The 20706-nt window shown below is 24.9% G+C and overlaps 1 protein-coding gene across 2 annotated transcripts in view; it reads right to left on the reverse strand.

The window, feature by feature from the left end:
• Window positions 1-17991, reverse strand: part of LOC135925168 (calcium/calmodulin-dependent protein kinase type 1-like) — a 42067-nt gene extending 24076 nt beyond the window's left edge. Inside the window, exons 1-2 of one of the 2 annotated variants that reach the window (XM_065460380.1) lie at window positions 17893-17991; window positions 7199-7730 (exon numbers count right to left, since the gene is read on the reverse strand). In XM_065460380.1, coding sequence (XP_065316452.1) covers window positions 7199-7665 — 467 coding nt within the window. In that variant the 5' untranslated portion in view covers window positions 7666-7730; window positions 17893-17991. Of the gene's footprint in view, window positions 1-7198; window positions 7864-17892 lie in introns of those variants that run through there. The other variant, XM_065460381.1, reaches the window with a different exon arrangement.
• Between the last annotated feature and the right edge of the window lie 2715 nt (window positions 17992-20706).

A 20706-nucleotide genomic window follows, 5' to 3' on the forward strand; every position in this document is an offset into this window, starting at 1 on the left:
TCATAGTTACGAGAAAGAATAATATATTAATCGTTATCTCAAACTATATTCTTATTTTTCGTAAAAATGGAAAACTAATAAGCTTTTAGTTTGGTTAATCTAGGTAAACTAACGTATGTTACTTCTTAAATCATTAGGATATAGTGGATCCTCAATATTTTTGTTTCTTAGATATATTATATAAAAATTATAATATTTTAGTTATTTTAATAAACATTTTGGATAAATAATGCATGAAATTTGATATATGTAATAAAAATAATCCCTGGAATCACCAGAAAATATATAAATTTAAATTTTATAAGACATTGGCCGCCCACATTCCGAACCATCTTAAGCCCGCAAATTTATTTTACGTAGATGGCCTAAGACATGATGGTATGACAACTATAACTTGGGCCTCGGAAAATCACTAATATGCGACTATACATGCGTCTATTCCATCCCCACAAACATCAATAAACCCGCTTAACACAAGCAGAAACAAAAAAATTAATAAATACAAAAATAAATACCTCCTATTTATTCCAAAAGTGACTTCCGCGAAAGGCCATTTTTGGCTATTAACCTATAAATTTTTAAAAAATCTTGGCACCAAAAATCGGCATTTTGCAAGCGAAGCCAAAGAATTTATATATATATATCAAAAAATTAAAATAGAAATTTTTAGATATATTTATGGTTCCTTTTTGGGAACACAATTATGAAATTGTTTTTTTTATTTTAATGTTTTATATCGTTTTAATCAGTGTTGTTAAACGCAACTTTTAAAAATAACGTGCTATCTCTACTAATATTATTTTTTAAAAAAAGTTGCTCGCAATTAACTACTTTTTACGCTAATTTAGAATTTTATTAAAATATTTTTTTGCCTATCTTTGTTTCTAAAAATAAAAAATATGACTAAAATTTGATATGTATATAATTTATTATTTTTATTGCATCTCAATATTAATATTTCCATTATGTCTTCCCTAAGCCCTAGAGTAACTATCAGAAAGTATCAGTTATGACTTAATAATGGTTCAACACTAGCACTTGAGGGCAATGCAGTATTAAATTTAAAATACATATCTTTTATATAAAAAAAATCAAAAATATTCATGAGTATTTTTAGATTTAAAAAAGGCGTTTATAGGATTTCAATTATTATTATTTATTTTAAAAAAATCATCTCTAGTAGGTAGGGTTTTTATCGAGGCTAGCCTATCCTGATTTGTAGTATTATTTAACATTGCCCTTAGCCTATCTAGTTGCCCTTTGGATTCAGTCATATTATTATATGACCAATTCAATTTGAAACTAGGGCTACCAATAGCAGCTATGTTTAACATCCAGATGATGAAGATAATTATTTTAAAAATATTATCATTAAATAGATGATAAAATAAGATGGAAATATAAAATATTTATTGTAATTTTTAATATAATTCTTAAAAAATATCTTATCGCCAGTTGAAACATTGCATCTTTAGACTAGGTCAGAAAATCAACTTTCACATAAACTGATCTAGCACAAAAACTATTATAGATAGAGATTTGATTCAAATTTTATTTTAAAGAATAAAGATTGGGCCACACTACATATCGATATTAAATTTGTTTTATATTATCTTTAAATGTTATCTCAAGTTGAAGCTATTAGTCTTGTTTGATAATAAAACCTTCAGGCACATCTTACAACTAAACTTATAACCTGCGTTAATTTTTTATCGAGATTAAATTGCGAATTTAGGAAAAGGAAATTCCATACTCTCATTGTAAAGGATTATGATTTTAGAATTAATTATAAAATTACAAAATATTTTACTAATTTTTATGTGTATTTATTTTATAATTGATTTCTAAATTAGTAACGAGCTACCGCTATCGCCTTTTAAAAAATGTAGCACGCTAAAGTATTGAAAAAAATAGCTCAATGTTAAATATTAAATTAGAAATTTTTAATAAATAATAAATATATAATGTCAGGCAATTTATTCTAAATAAAAGACAATTAAAAAACGTATATTGCAAAAAGGAAATAAATATTCGCAAAAACAGGTATAATATGAGATTTTGAAATAGATATTATTTTCTAAATTTTAATAAATTAAAGCGATTCATGGATGGATCCCGAAAAAAATTTACTGGATAGGATTGATCGTGCAAAATATTTAAAAAAAATTTTTCTCGGATAGTGTTAAAAAAAAATTGGTAGAAAATTTTTCATATTGTAATATTATGATTTGTTATTAAAATATATACAATTTTACATAAATATTATATAAAATGAGGGACTTGCATATTTTTTTCAGTACTTCAAACACATTTAATTTAATGGTCTTTATTATTAAGGTATTTTTTTTAATAAATAAAACACTTCTAATCCTGTAATTGAGATGATACGAATAAGTAGAAAGTAATAAGATATACATTTTGTTACATATTTTATTGTAATGTGAATAAATTAATAATATTTAAAAAGCAACATTTAAAACCTTCAGATATTTTTATGAAATTTTAAATATTTTATTATCATTTTTCCATTTTTACCAGTATAAAATTAATATATTTAATAAATATAAATAATAATCATATTGAAAAAATTTCCAAGATTAGCATAATGCTAGATCAAAAATTATAGGAGCTCTGAAAATTGGATGCACAAATAGGTAATGCCTGCCGTACTAATTCATCAATCAATTTTTTCCAGCCAATAATGGAAGCCAGTTATATGAAAAATATAAATTGTCTAAAATAGTGTTGTTAAATGACTCCATTTGAGCCAGTTTTTAAAAAGGCTAACTCAATATTTTACCCAGATAAAAGTTGAATAAGCATCGAGATTTCGTTAATAAATGTTAAACCTTTGTGCCAATTATAGAAAAATCTTAAGACTTGCATAATATTTTTCTGGATAAAATATTAAGTTAGCCGTTTTTAAAGATTCTTTCAAAACTAGCTTTTTAACAACACTAGTCAAAAGTATCGGATTTTAAATTGCATTAATACGTCAAATACATTAAAATATTTAAATCTTAAGATTCTACGATCTTTATAAATATGTTGTTCTGGTTAATTTAATAGATATAAAAACAAAAAGGTTAAAATCTCATTATATTTTGAATCCAATTATTTTTTCAAAAATTGTATATGGGTCTGAATCTAATTTTAGGAATAGTCCTAAGAATCAAGTTTACCAACTTTTAAAAGTTCTAAAGTTTAGGCCAATATATAATGCTAACTAGTATGCATTTTATCTAATGCTTCTGCTTCAAGCTATTTGATAAGCAACATAAATAAAAGTTTTATTATCAAAATAAGAAATTTTTTATTTGGTTTCAAGATTCAAAAAGTTATAAGCAGAAGCATTAAAGCATTATAATAAAAATAAATAAACCTAATTGATGATTTGGGAAAATGTGTTATCAATATAAGATTAATTATTCACCAATATATTATTTTTACCCTCAAGCGATGAGATCTTTGAAATTGAAAAGGTCAAATGTCGTTCCTATACGAATTATAGCGATTTTTAGAAGTGTCTCGTTTTTCAATTGTTTTCAATATGATTTATAACAAATTATTTTTTTCGTTGATTTTAAAAAATAGAGCAAGAACTTTCTGAGATAATTTTATAGAAAATAAAGGAGGAAACAAATTTTCATCTATATATCTATATTAATGCATAATGAAAATACAAAATTATCATATTTATCGGTGGGGGGGGGGGCAGGGTTAAGCTTTCCCAAGCCATTAATGGTTGGAAATTCTATATACCAAATTCAAAAATATAAAAAAAAATAATAAAAGAATTATGAAGTAGCTATTAAATTGTATGAAAATAAAATGTCATCAAAGAATAGTCACATTTATTACAGGTTTAGATGTATATAACATTTTATTAAGCTGTAATATTCTATGATAAATTTATTAATGTAAACCCAATATATGAAATAAACTTGGTAAATCGGGCCTAATTTTTCAAGCCCGGCCCGAAATTTTTTTAAAAAAGTTTTGCTGTCCTGGCTCGAACCCGATTTTTTTAAAAATTTTGCCGACCATGCCCGGCCCGGCCTGAATTTATTTAAATATAGAAATTAATATTTATAAAAACTCAAAATAAAAGATAAATGTTATGGCGTCTAGTTTCTATAAATAGAATCAAATAGTTTTACTTTGCATAAATTCAATATAAAATTGACGAATTTAGATATATTTAAAAAAATTCCCAAGGCTCCGACCCTACCTGGCCCGAATTTTTTTTTAAAAATATTAAGCCTGGCCCAACATGAACCCGATTTTTTTAAAAAAAGGTGCGGGCTTACTTTTGCAGATCTCTACATTGTATATCAAAATCTTAAAAACCTTCTTTTTGTGCCCTTGGCCCTAACCACCACTTAATTCAAATGGCTCTAGCGATGATCAGGTATACGATGATCCGGGGTTTGTAGGGTCAAAAACTTCTTTTTACTAAAATAATTATAATGAAAATACTAAATATCCATCAAATATGTCAGTTATGGCATCCATTGATATTTTACTACATGATGCGATTATTATTTTTTTGATCTATGATGATTTGGACAAAAATTGTGTCTACTAACTCCTGTTTTCCCCTACTTTTTATTCTTTATAAAATTACAAGGAATCAAAATTAAATTTTAATAAAAAAATATAAAACAACTACAGTAATACTTGTCTAACTTGGGATCTTCTTAATTTGGGTACTAATTTGACCAAAAATCATGGTTCCAAACCCAAATTAGACAGGTTTTACGATAAAAGGACCTTCCACATATTACAGCCATTTTATAGTATTAATACAATATACCCATTATTATATATTTAAATTGACTTGTTTATTAACAGGCCAAAATAAGTATACTACTTTATAAATAATTTATATTTATAATAACTCAACACATTTCTGGTAAATAGTTCCTTTTTTATAAACCGCCCACGCATGAAGAAATTTTTATTTCCTCGCCCATAACGCCCGATAAATATAAATTTTGAAAAATCCCGTCTACTTACAAAAAAAACACATATTTATCACGCCCTCTTTAATCATAATATTTAGAACTAGTCTAATATTTATAAAACCAATCCTAGCCAAAGATTTAAAAAAATATCTCAATTGGAATTTTTCATATTCTCTTTTCTTAATTTTTGTCAATACTTGATATAGTTGGGAAATTATTATATTTTTCGCCGTTTAAGCCAATTTTTAGCCGGCTAAAAATCGGCTAAACTAAGTTTTAGCTAAAAAACTACCATTTGACCTCGGGGTTTTTCTTAAAATAATAGCAGCTTAAATTTAGAAGAAACAATATAAAGTAAAATGCCTTAATGTTAACGGATTTTCTCAGGCAAGCCCCCCTAAGATTGAGCCAAATTAGCCAACATTTAACCATTTACTCAACAATACTAAGTATATTATTTTCATGACCAGCTTTACTATAGGCAAACAACCAAAATATTAAGGAGCTTCGATTATGTTTTCTCGGGTTGGGCACCGGGTTGGACTTGATCTTGCCTGTTTGGTCTTGAATTGGTTTCAATGGAATATCTAAAAAATAATGAAAGGCGTTCCTTTTATCTTTGACGAATTTTGAATAGCCGTATGTAAAAATCGAGCGGTTTAACAAGACTAATCCGGCTATGGTCCGGTTTACATTGCGGTTTATTTTCGATAATCAGTTCTTTCCCAATTCCGGCTCTGTTCCTTACTAACCCAAACAATACAAAGGGAGATATAAAAAAACTATAATTTGAAGGACAAATAAAAAAAATTTATATATTTATATATTCATTCCCGTTTTTATCATCATAATAATATAGTCTAATAAATTTAAATGTCAGAAATATTTATTTTAATATTAAAAAAAATAAATATATTCAACTTTTAAATTGAATTTAAATGCTAAAAAAAATAAATCCGAAAAAAATGGTCTCGGTGGAATTTTGAAAAAAGAAAACTCTTTTATCATTGATTAAAAAAATTTTGAATATCATAAAATAGGAAAAATATAAATGATTTTTTCCCCTCTTTTAAAAAGTTGTGTTAAGTAAAGAGAATAGTATCACGGGATTGATATCGATATGTCCAATATAAAATTGATAATATAAAATCTAAAAAAAAAATAATTCGGCTTGGATCAATTATGTCCAATCATTCTACAATTTCTCATAAATTTAATTTTTATAACTTTTATCAATCTTTTAGGATATCTTTTCGATTAATTAATAACAAATAAATAAATTCGTGATATTTATAAATAAATCCATGAGAGTTTGAGCGAATTCCCTAACCATGGATATGTAGAGCCCCAAGCTGAAGCAACAACTTATATGAAAAAAAATTTACAATTAATTCTTATTTTAATAAGAAATGAACTATTACAAAATCTTTGAATTTCAGTAGATAATAGCTCCTTATTTTTTAACAGATTAATTTTATTTTACCATAATATAACATTAAATGACTCATATTTTAAACACTTAATATCCCTCCTATCGAGTATATATTTGGGTAATTGTTATATTTTTAGCCATTTAAACCAATTTTTAGCCAGATAAAGAAAAGTGTGAACCCTATTATTTTACCGAAAACTACCATCTCGGCCTCGGAGTTTTTTCTTCTAAAAAATAAGCGAAATTTTGAAAAGAGCATAAATAAATTAACTAGTGCTTCGATGCTTTGTAGACCTTATTCGGCACAGCCTGAGATTAAGCAAATAAACTGACTTTTGGCCATTACCCAACAATGGAGAATGGAACTACATGGATAATAGTTTAATGTTATATCAATTTTAGGATAGGAATTGAGGAATATTCAGAATTTATATCATGACAGTTAATTTTGATAAATTAATTGTTTTAAATGAATGAAATTGAATGGGCTCCCTATCCTTCTTTCTCCTTAGGCCCTTTGTCTAGATCTATAATTTATGCATTAGTATACTCATAAATGTTTTAAAGTATTTAACTTTTTAAATTATATTCTTTAAGATTACGTTTCATGTTTAGATTTTATTTTATTAGAGGATTCTCTGGATTTATATTGGTTGTCACTTGTCAACCGTACATTATTAAAATTCTAAAATATCTCATAATAATGAGCTAAGGAATTTATAATTGAAAAAAGAAAGAAATAAAGAAAAAATGAAAGTTCATTATTGAACGTTAAAATTGAAATTGAATATAAACTTACGTTCCCAATATTTCTTTCAGCTCGTATTTATTTTGGCACATCTTGGGAGGAATTGTTTTACCGGAATTCTTGCTTGAGTAATCGGTTTTATTTTTTGGAATCCTTTCGAGTTCATTACAATTTTCGATATTATTTATTGAATCCATATTATTAGGACAAGAACGGGATGGATGAAGTATAGTCGGCACATTCAAATCATTTTCGTGAGTTCCAGTCTCAATTATATTTTTTTCCAAGTTATTATTATTGTTATGAATTTGTGTATGTAATGTAGGTAAAATATTGTTCTCATAGGTTGTGAGATTGGATCTAACATTTTTATCACAATTATCTTTATGTTTTATAGTACAGCTCAAATGGCTCGAATATGGTTTCATCAATGGATCATCTATCTGAGTTTTGGATAAGTTTGAACTTTCATCCGAGTTGAGAATTATTGGAATTTTGTGCTGCTTCTTGGTTGTCATTAATTACATTCGTTTTCTTTCAAGTGGATTATTATTTGTATATATCATGTGAATGTTGATTTTTGCTAACATGATTAATGTTATTAATTAATAAAATAAAATTTTGGCATTTTTGATATTTTATCTATTACATATATTTTTTTGGTTAGGTATTTAAGAGTACCAGTTTCAAGTTTATGCTTAACTTATTTATCCAATTTTGGTTTTAATTTTAATGTCATGTATAAGAGACTATTAATAAAGTTAACATGTTAAAAACAAATAAAATAGCTATTTTATTTAATATTTTTATAAAAATTTATATTTTTAAAGAAAATATAAAATATTGTACAAAAAAAGATAAGAAAATAAAAATATTCTTACTTTGTTTTAATTTTTTTTTTAAAAAAAACCAATTTTAAGTAATAAAAATCAATAAAAATTGAAACATTTTTATAACAAATAATATATAAATTAAAATAATTATACAATGTAAAAGTCAATGAAGAAGATAGTGGAGGTTTTTATTTTTGAATAATTAATTGGGAATCATAAATTATATATAAGGATAGCTATACACGATTTCCCACAAATCATTTTTAAAATAAAGTATTGTTTCATATCGATTTTAGAATAAGGATTCAAGAGCTAAATAACGGTTCAAGCCCTCAAATAATCTTTGTGAAATTTATATTTTTTTGGACGCGAACCAGTGTCGATCCTAAATTTTTTAATTAAATAAATAAAAACGCATTTTTTGGCAAATTCAGTTGTCCAATTCCGAATTAAATTTTATCTATTATTTTTTAATAAAAAAGAAGGAAATATTAAAAGTTCATGCTACAGTTGTAAAATAGAAAAATTGAATTTAAATTAGCGACAGGTAAATATTAAAATTAATATATTTATGTATAATAAATAAAAACGAAGAGAAATATAGAATAAAAAGAAACGATTTTAAAAAAGGTATAAAATTGGAGGCTGATGAACCTCTTTTGATTGGCTAAAGAAAATAGTAATTCAGGAAATGAAAATAATTTCGGTTTATTCAAGTCCTCTGTTTAAGAAAAAAAAATAACTTTTAGAAAAGAATTAAAGAAAAGTTTCCAAGCATTTTCTATATTATATATCTTTTAAGCATTGGATTATTCCTGCATTTGAGTATCTCTCTGATCTATATTGAAAGCTACAAAGTTCTTGATGGGTTTTGTAAAGGTAACTTCCAAAACTTTTTTCAAAAAGGTAATAACACCTTAAAAACATATGTTCCCAAACACTCTCGATTCAGCTGGGTTTGTCTTTTCTACCATTTCGGAGAAAACTCGCTCTGTCTGGAAGGTATATAAAAGTGAAGAAACGAATAAAATATGAGTCTCCGATTTTCGAAACGAGAAATGTTCACTAAAATACCATATAAAGATGGCACCTTAAGGATGCGGTCCATTTTTGGTCTCATTATAAAAAAAATGGTTCTAGTATTTCTATAATATATTACTTTTATATAGAAAGATTGACTTTCGTAAGGTCGAAAAAGCAATATTGTTAATATATATATGTATATATATAACGCTACATGATTTGGTCAAAGATACTAGACATATAAATTTTTAAAGATATAATATTTAACAAATTGGTATGTATATATTTTGCAAAATATTATTATCATCGATGAATTTTGTCACGAGTGATAAATGACAATAATCGGATATTTCTTTTCTACCCTTTGATTATATATTAAACATATAAATGTTTTGTTATTAAAAACTGATATTTTCAGATATTACCAATTTATTATTCCGATCATAAAAAATATATCTTTTTTTAGAGAGAAAAATCTTTACACATATAGATGTCATGTCATTTTTTTTTATTCGCTCGATAAGGGTAATACATTTTTTTATTGATTTTTTAGTTATCACAAAATAGAGGGTATAAGGTGTCGAAAATATAAAATTGCCTTTTGATAGCAATAATAAATAAATATTTTTATGGTAATATTTTAAATTAGATGATTAGATCATAATTCAATTTGTTTTTTTATATCTGCAAATTCATATTCGTAAATTTTTTGGAAATATTATCATTAAAAAAAAATTAGTCGGTCATTCACATGTAAAAAATTATATAGCTATCACAGCAAAATTTTACAAAAAATCAGAGATTTGCGAGGCTTTTGCCTTATTTTTTATGTATAAATTGTGCGACTGGGCCCGAAAACTTTTTATGTATGAATTGCTAGACCCGTTATGATTTTTTTGCTCTACCTTATCCGTTGTAATTTATTGCTAGGCGCATTTTAAAATATATTTTAAAAAATAGCCCTAGGGGTAGGGCTATCGGACGGGCCATGCCTTGTAGATCTTTAAAAGGTAATAATGATTTTCAAAAATGATTTCCTTGTATATTTAATTCATTTAATATTATAATATAAAATAAACATAAAAATGATAAAATTATAATCTATATTTTAAAATTTTCCCATTTATCCTTAATTATAAAGATTAATTTTTAATTTGAATAAAAAATTTTATCCAAAAAAATAAAAAAAAATATTATATGAAATTAAATCAATATTAATTTTAAAAAAATATAAAATTAAAATATACATAAATAGAACACTAAAAATGAATCGGTATAAAGCCTTAAAATTTTTACACAGCAGTGGGTTAGGTTAATAATTAAAATTTGATTAAAATATATTTTATATGAATATATCGATAAAATGTTAAGTAAAGGGAATATGAAATGAATAATAGTTAATATCCTTGTCTAATCACTTCGAAATGATTAGGAATAGATGTCTTCTAGAAATATAAGTTACGATTTTATTTATATATAGAGAATTTCTCACTTTCATTGAGGCAACAAAATGTGGGTCAATTCCTGGGACTCTCGACACTTATATATATTGCGAGAAGGAAGAGGCTAGTAATTAAATAATGTATGCATTTCATAACGCAGTCTATTACTTATTAAGGGAGATCTGGGTAAAACGATTGGTGTTTTGCATTTTTATCATAATGTTTTAAAACATTAATAAAACATAACAAATTATATATTTAAATAATCGAATTCTAGTGTAGTCTCTACCTGATATCTTAGAAGCTATAATTAATTATGCGAAGTGTGCCATTTTCACAATTTTACCCTACCCAGGATAAAGTGGCTAAGCCAGGGTAGAGTGGTTAAATTAAAACTGAACATAACTATATTGTTTAATTGAACATAATATTGTAATTTTGACATCTATTTATTACTTTTATAAACTAATCAATACAATACCGGAATATATAAAGTTATATCAAACAAAAATAGTACATTTTGAATGCGCCCTTTAGGCACATGGTACATATCAATTATTCTTCCCTTTTGAAACTATTCATATAATTTTATTCCAGATAACACACAAACTATTTATTCATGTTCCTTTTTGCATAAAAGTATATTTTTATATAGTGTACTTTAATATTTAAAATTATCTTTTTACAGCTTAAATCAGACGTAACACTTTAACCGTTTTACCCATAGCAACTTTAGCCCAAGGTGATATATATTGTGTAAATCTTTATTCTATGACTTCTAGTTAAGCTATAACCTTCGATAACTTTTATATTATAGCCATGGCTTCTATAAACATGTTTGCAAAATTCTAAATTTTTAGTATATTTTGCTAAATGCAGAAAAAAACTAGACGGTGATTTTTATAATTTTTGGGTAAAAAAAACGTTTTTTTTTTGCAAAATATACCCAACTAAGAAAGTTTTTAAAAGATGAATACAAGTAAGAAATAAGGTATAAAATACATCTTTACACTAAATTTAGAGTCTTTATGTTCAAGGTTTAAGAAATAATTCGCGTCAATATTGTTACCCCGTTAGTGCTGTTAAATTACCAAACTTTAGTCAACTATAAAACAGCATAGCCATGTTTTTATTTAAAAATATTCAAATCAATCTTCAAGTTTAGACTCAACTTAGAGGCTTAACTCAATTTTTTAGGCTAAAAGCTTGACTAAGCCACAATAGAGATGGTCAAAGTTAGGCAATTTAACAATTACCTCGGTTTCCCCTCTACACTAGTTATAAATACTAAGATGATTAAAAAATAAGTTAAAAATGGACTTTTCTTAGTAAATCATCATAAAATCCCACTCGGATTAAGTACTTTGAAGAGGGACCACTTATACAAGTCCAAAAATTGTATTCAAGTTTCAGGCCCAAAAAATATTTTTTGCATGTTGCTCAGCCCGGTTTAATTTTTTAACCCGACTCGGATTGACCAGACAGGACAGTATAGTATAGCCTTTTAAAATCTTTATCTAAAATATGTCACTTGTTTTTTTTTAAATATAAATAAAATTTCGTATATCCTCAATTTTTTTTATAGAATTTGATTAAATCGTTATTTTTAAATATAAAATTGAGATTAAAAATAACTAAAATTTGACAAAAAATAACTCAAAACTCATTTTTTTTAAACTAGCTAGTTTTTGAGAAAAAATATTTTGAGGTTTTTAGTCAAATTTTGGTATTTTTCCATCTTAATTTTCTAAAAAAAACTATTTAAATTTATAAAAATATTCGAGGACGCTAAGTTCAATATATAATTTTTAAAATAAAATATGGCTATTTCATAAAAAAAAATGAATGACCTTTTTGGAGTTATAAAGATTTTAAAACACGACTGTTTTTGAAGCCACCCATAATTACTTCCAAAATGTAAATAAAAATAATATCTATAATAAAATTACAAAACATTTATCCCTAATTTATCACAATAATTAACCTATTTTTAAACCATGAACCTGTTGCAACTTATAGATAAACTAATTTTGTGAAGAACTTCTCCCCAATTCTTTGGCATTAAGGTCACCCTCCTTAGAATATAACTTCTCATAGAATTCTGATATAGCTTGTTAAGGAAAATATTCTTTTTCAATTTTAAATAGAAATTAAAACGAAATTAATTTGTTTTTCGGACTTAATAAAATATTATTATATCTGATAAATATGCTTGAAATATTAGGTGGCTGGGAATCCATTTTAACAATATCATATGAATCAACTAGTTTAATATCCCTTATAACGAGTTTTGAAAATGCAATTAAAGCATTTTTGCCAATTTTTGTAAAATATTGATGTAATTTAGACAAGTCTTAATTTTTAAAAAAAAATTCTTCCATCTTTTAAACCGATCTTACAAAGCAGACCAAATTGCCAGACTTTTTACTGTCGACCATAAGATCAGTGACAATGATAAAAAGTTGGATTTGTTAAAATTTCAATAAATATAACTGTAAAATGGTATTAAAATTGTTATAATAGTTTTTTAGGATTTGTAATTCAGGTGATATAAAGATTTAAAATGATATTTGCTAATTTGGAAGCCATAAACAGATGATAAAATATAACTGCGTTATCAGTAAACGTTCAATATAAAAAGAATGTAATGATATATATATATATCCATCTCTCATTAGAAACAACTTGTAAATATATGTATTTATTTAAATTAAAATATATGAAAATCAATAAGATGGAGACATTTTTTTTGAATAGATTTTTGACTAATTTCTTTAAAATATGTAATACTAACTCTATCTCTTTAACTTTAAAATATAGGAATCACAATTTTCGCTTTGATACGCAGCGAGAGCTAAGAAAAAGATTTTAATTTGCGAAATTGGAAGATTTTGTTAAAACATATTTCGTCTGCCAAAATAAGATTATTTTTTTAAAAAAAATTATTATTTTATAGGCCAATTTTTTAAATTTTGGAAGATATTGTATTTATTACCATATTGATAGTAAGAGTTAAGACGGATTTAAACTTGTTATAATACAGTAAAACCTGCCTAATTCGAGCACCCTGGAGACAAAGAATTTGCCAACTTTAGACAATTCTCCAATTAATTAAGACATTTTCTAATACATAATACAGTATGATCAATAGAAAGTTGATTGGTACTCAAAATTTTGGTCACATTAGGGAGTTACTAGCCCAAATTAGTAACTATATATACATTTTTTTTAAAATAAAAAATCAATAAAAGTAAAAAAAAATATAGTATACTTTAGATCGGCCCTCAAATTATGTTTTTAAAATTATTAACACTTCCGCAACTAGTGTTGAAAAATGGAGAACTTCTTATTTAAAAAAAAATCCTTTTGCCCTTAGCCCGGTCGTAAATTATTTTTAGAACTAGACCCGGCAAGTGAGTCATGGAGGCCCAAATTTTTAAAAAACTTATAAAGAATAAATTTTAATCTAAAATATAATTAATTTTATCGCTCTAATTTAAATATTCAGCGATACCTATAATAATTTGATGAGCTTCAATCTATTTTATTCTATTTATTATATAAAATATGATTAGGAAAGAAATACATTGATATTTAGGGCCACGGGCCGGACTTATATTTTATTTATAATATTACCAATGGCTCGCCCCTTCAGAACTCTAGAGGGCATCGATGGATGACAAGCGGGACAAGGATGAAAACATAGATCTTTAATTAGTTACTCATAAAAAATAGAGTTCTAAAAATTTGTCAAATTATGTCTTTTTATGGCTTTTATCTATAGTTAATTTTTGAAAAAGTGGAGGAACGGGTTTTAACGGTTATTTACAAATAAGATTTATCTACATCAGGCCAGTAGCTAGTAATTTTCTAAGTGGGGGGAGAGGAAATAATATTTTTTAATATTTAAAATAGTCTAGACATATCCAGGATTTTTCTAAAGAGGGGGCTCTTGGGCTTTGTCCCCAAAAATTATTTTGGAGATCTTTAGGTCCGCTTTAATTTTTCTTTCAAATTCTTTTTTATAGTTTTATATTATATACATTTCTGGGGTAGGGAGAAGTTTTTTATTTGCTTAAAATGATATTTACGAAAACAGCTAAATTTGAAGCCCTCCACCCTCCTTGGTTACGTGTCTGTAAAATAGTTTTTTTGGGAACATGAAAAATTTATTAGAATTAATCATGATATATAATTTATTATAGCCAATCATTAAAAAAATAACAATTTCGAAATTAAATAATAAAATATTGTAAAATAAAAAATATTAAGAGCAAATATAATATTGTTTAAAAATAATATTGCTATATAAACGGGTTTGACTAAACTGCGAATGCTTAGGTAAAAATTTTTATATACTATCTTTTATTTGTAGTGAGATCCATTTTCCTATGATATAAATAACTTATAAAAAATTAAATTTTTAGATATATTCAATAATAAAGAAATATACATTAATACTTGAATTATCTTTTATCTCATAATAAATCGTTTAAATCTTTTAATATAATTATATTAAATATATTAATAATTAATTTCAATAATAATCCGCAAGATGGCGTATTATTATTTTATAAAAAAATTTAAAATTATTTTTTGTTTTATTGAATTCTAATATTGTATTATTACTTAAAAGTAAGCTAAATTCCAGATATTTTCTATCATTCGAAAAATTGCAAGAACAAATATATAAATTACATATGATCACATTTTAATGGTTAAAGTAAGATAAATTAATTTTTTAAAATAATTTTTGCATACTTGATATTGATCTTTTTTATAAATAGCCACTTTGTTTTTATTGCCATTATTACAATATTACCATACAATAATATCATTCTAATAAATAAGATATCACAGAAAAATTTTATCTAAAATATAATGTTTATAAAAGATTATTTTACACCTAGCATAAAAATGTATATAATGTATAAAGATTTACCATTTTTAGGGGAAATATATAATTTAGATAAGGGATTCCGGTAATTTTATAAATGTCGTTATATTTTATTTGTAAAATGATATATTGGTTTTAAGTAAAGAATGGAGAGGGGGGGGGTTGGTGTATTTGTTCGAATTTTCAGTTGATTTCGAAAGACTTTGATTTGCTATTCTGAGATATAATAACTTGGGGTTTTAACGTCTGCTAATATCTAATGAGAATTGTTGATGGGTTAAGCGTCCATGTATTTCTTTTTCTACAAATTTTGTTTTGTTAAGTTAATCGTTAAAGTTATATAATTTGATTGTTTAAATGACCATGAAAAGGGTCTTTGGATTTTGTAGCGAACTTTTGGTTGAGTGGCCCTAAAAAGGGCCTTTGGGTTTTATGGCCCTAAAAAGGGCCTTTGGGTTTTATGGCTCTAAAAAGGGCCTTTGGGTGTTATGGCCCTAAAAAGGGCCTTTGGATAAATTAATTCTGAAATAAATTAGTACCTACTGGTTAATTTTTATGTAGGAACTATAATAACTAGGCTCTAGTTCTATCTGATCTCGATCTTTTATATTGACACGGTTTTTTAGATCCTTTAGGTTGAATTAATGTCAATCCACCACATGTCGAGGTAATTTTTTTTCGTTTATTTGTACTATGTGATTTAAGCACATTTAATATTATTTTTTTATGTTGATCGTCACTTATCTGGTCCCATTCATGACGAATTTTTGTCACATCATACTTTTTTGCTAAATAATAATTTCCCATACCAAGAAGGACTCTTTCAAAATCTTTTTCTTGTGCTAAACTTAATTCATAAATTTTATTGACCATATGCACAGGTGTTGTAGAATCTCGGTTAAACTTTATTTTTAACACATTATTTAAAGATTCGCAGTTATTGTTAGTATAAAGATACGATATCACCTTATTTTTTAAAGGTAAATATACATATAAAAATAAATTATTTTTTAAACTGGCATCTATATGTTTCAATAATTTAATAAACTGTTTATCTCTACAATAATCTCGCAGTTTTTCAACCTTTTCTCCAAAGATTTTATCGCTTAATGAAAATACAAGTCCTTCTTTGCCAAAAATTTTAGTTACAATATCTTCCTTTGTCCTTGATTTTAATTTTCTTGGCAAAAGATAGATACTTTTTAATATTCATATTTAAAATTTTACATATCACAGCATATATCTTATTTTCTTCAAGAATATTGTATTAATTTCCTTATTCTTTTCCGCCATATTTTAAATATATCGACGACCAAAATTAACTAAGAATTTACAACTTATATTAAGATAAATGGATATAAAATAACCAAACGAAATTAGTAAAGATTACATTTTATATATAAATGCAGAAATCAAAACTGAACCTGAAGCGTTATTTTTAATTGAACCTGAACCTTTATATTTATCCGAACCTGAACCGAACAGATATTCTTTTCGGTTTGGATCCCTGTATAAATGTAACTCGACAGAATATCATTACCAATTTTATGTAATATATTTTAATTTGCAGGATGGTAGTGAAGAAGAAGGTTGTGAAATTTAAGTTATGGAAATAAGTTCCCATGAATCAAATCCTAATCTTAAAATTTTAAATGGAAATTTTTTTAAAATAAAAGTTAAAAAGGCTGGATATAAAATCTGTATAAACATAAAAATGATAAAGGGTTAAACACAAATTTTGTTAAACATATTTGAAATATATTATTTATATGTGGCTATAAGGAGCATAGGTTTTCTTAAAAATTCATGCTTAAGATGGTATGGACAAAATTTAAGAAAATATTTTTCAATAATTTGAATATAATGAGGCTTTTTTTTGATATGAATATCACATCAATATTTTAAGATATGAATTAAAGAATACTTTCAAAATATATTAATAAAAGAAGCTCTAAATGTAGTATCATAGTATATATTCAAAACTATAACATCAATAGATTTAATATCTAATAAAGAAAATATTTTTTTTGGTGAAACAAGTGTTGCTGAGTTCAATAATATAAATAACATTTTTTTATAAATAATACTGTAATATCTTCATCAACTTTAATTGAAAAGTTATTTGGTTTCGGTACAATGCTATGTATGCCAAAATGGCAAAGGTCTAATACTAAATTATTTGAAAATTTTGATTATCTTATAAAATAATAAATCTATTTTAAATACTATTTTACAAATTAATGTTTCAACTCCAATTAAAAATACTAGTCTCCCTTCCCTATCTATAAGAATGGGCTATTACTGATATTAAAATGCCTGATATATTAACTCACCATTAAATATTTTATTAATTATTGTAAATATTCATTCTTACTAAATGAATATGTTATGTTCTTCACAAATAAATAGTAAAAACTATATTTTATAAACTATTCTAATTTTATTTTGATATTTTGAAAAAAATACTAGTATCTGTATCTTAGATTAATTTTTTCACATCTGTATCTAGATTCTTAAGGACCTACCCATGTAATATAAATATTTTCTTACGTGATTATCCATTTCTGATTGAATATATTAAGATATATGACGACTGAAAAAAATCTATTGTTATTGAGGTAAAAAAAGGTAAATGAATGAATGGCATCATGTGAAATATTTATATAAATATGATTCTAACTATTTAAATATAAATTAATCATTTACTATAATATTTAGATAAATCAAGATAAATAATATTTAAATTATTTTATTTAAATAGTAACTTGGTATTATTGAATATCATTTGACACAAAATAATATTTTATATAGTAATATTAACAATATACTTTACCGGCATGTATTATACATAGCCCTCCACCATGCGTATTATGATAATTCAGCTTATTAAAATGAATCTTTAATGTTTTAGGAGTAAATTCTGATATATAACATTTTTAAATGATTATATTTTTTTATAATAGTATTTTATAATAATATACGCCAACTTGCGGATTTAATATTATTGGAATTTAAAATTTAATTATTAATATCTTTAATATATTTATATTAAAAGATTTAAACGATTTATTATGAGATAAAAGATAATTCAACTATTAATGATTTCTCATTCTCACTTATATCTGCTGTTACATCAATAGTAGAAGCAATAGAATCTTCTAAGTCTATAATGGACATTTACCTATTAAAATAAATATTAATATATTATTATAAATTTATATTAAATAACTTGTAAGAGCTCTAAATCTGAATATCGTATATATTTTATATTATATATATTAGTTTAACGCTTAATTTTTATTTCCCTTATCTCTCACTCGCTAATATTTTTATGACTCCCTCCCAAATATGTTTCTATTTTACTTATTTTGTCTATTTATTAATTTTATTTATGTTTTTCTTTTAATTTCAAACGACTTTTTCTAGAAAATATCATTTTTTCTTATATATTTTTTTCTTGGCTAAAAATATAACTAATAATTAAAATTATATTCTTAATATTCATATTTTTAACTTTCTAGGCACCACTGTTATATTAATTCTTTTGTTTTCTCTTAAAATAAAAGTTTTTCTAATATTGGGCGCCATCGATCTCTCTTTTCTTAACATTTAAATTTTTCTCTTTCTTGCTTTTTGAGAATATGTTATACAACTTGTTATTAATATTTGTATTTATTTATTTAGAGCTTAGTATAATTTATAATTTTCGTTATTGTAAAGTGATTAGGTTATCCCACCCTGAATTTTTCCCCCTTATTATTGTTTTACTTATTTACTTTTATTAATCATTTCCTTTTCCATAATCTTCTATTAAACAAAAATTTTGTAAAGTTTTACTTTTATACGCTAAGCTGTATTTTATTCCCCTTCAAATTTTAAATCTTCTTCTATTATAATGTCTATGTCAACTCGGTTTCCAAATGTGCACAGAGATATAGAGGTAAATTTTCTCTATACAGCCTTAAATTTTATTTTGTTTTTCTGTATTAAAGATCTTTATTTTTTTCTCTCCCTTTTCATCTTAAGGTAGTCTTGCTTGTATAGATGTTGTCGTTATTTCTCATTTTATTTTTTTATACTTTAGCAAATGCATTCTTCATACTTTTAATTTTAAATAGTTGTTAGCTCGAACGTTTTCACTATCTTAATCTAAATTATCGCGTTAGTTATAGTTTTTCAAAAAATTTTTCCTTCACGTCAATTTTTAACTTCTCGGTTTCAAACTAAAATACCGATATGGAGGTAAATTTATCTCTATTATAGAGATTATATATAGACATTTCTAATCGGCAGATTGTCCCTAAATTTTATTTTTCGATTTTATTTTATTTTGTTTTTTCAATTTATTTGATCTATCTTTAATTGACTATATGAAGTTTCTTAATCTTTACATAAAGCTATTACTGGGGTTTCTATAAATTAAAATTTAGGTAAATTAGGGGAAGAGAAAGCGAAAAAATTTAAAATTTCATCAATATTTAATTGTTTAAATAAAGTTTTTCCATTGATAAAATGGTTAAATTATTGAGAAATGGATCTTTTATGGTAATACGAAGCCTTGTTTTAATTAATTTAATTTTACTCATTACTCTTTCAATTTAATTTTACTCATTACTCTTTCAGCAGTACATGAGGTTTAGGAATGGTTAATAAATATTTATTAAAATTATTAGGAAAGCAGAAAATTTAAAAAATAGACGATAAGGTAAATAAACGAATAGTTATCCAATCTGAATCATAAGTCCCTGAATTATTATCATCATCTGAAGAAATAATTTTAACTTTCAACTTAATACATAAATAATACATCTGTATCATTACCTTTAATGGTATTATGGGTTTTACATTATCACGTCTGTATTAGTATAATCATTTTTCCTTATGGTTTATATATTTATCTATTTATATATTATACATATCATCAGATATAACTTTTTAGATTATTCAGTTATATATAAGATCAATCTTAAAATCTTTAAGTTCCCCTAAAATAAGGTGATAAACCTATACCATAAATAGTGAATTAATGTTAAATTTTATCCTTATTTATCACAATTTTTCCAGATAAGTTATTACCATTTCACTTAACGGTTTTAACTAGCCAATAATAGATTAAGTTATTCTAATTTTAGTTTTCCCGCGTTATATATTACTGTATAATTTTCCCGCGTTATATATTACAGTATATACAACTATTCGTCCTTTCCCGTTGTCTTTAAATTTTTGGCGCCTAGGTCATTTGTAATTTCCCCCTTTCCCTTTCAGGTGCTGTTCCATCTTTGACGTTGATGACGTTTTGATTTTTATTTCTCTGTTCACGTAAAATTTTTTTGAAAAATATTTATATTTTTATATAATTAGTTT

This window comes from Gordionus sp. m RMFG-2023, chromosome 2, assembly GCF_954871325.1.
Source record: "Gordionus sp. m RMFG-2023 chromosome 2, tfGorSpeb1-WG-v2, whole genome shotgun sequence".
Lineage (NCBI taxonomy): Eukaryota > Metazoa > Nematomorpha > Gordioida > Chordodea > Parachordodidae > Gordionus > Gordionus sp. m RMFG-2023.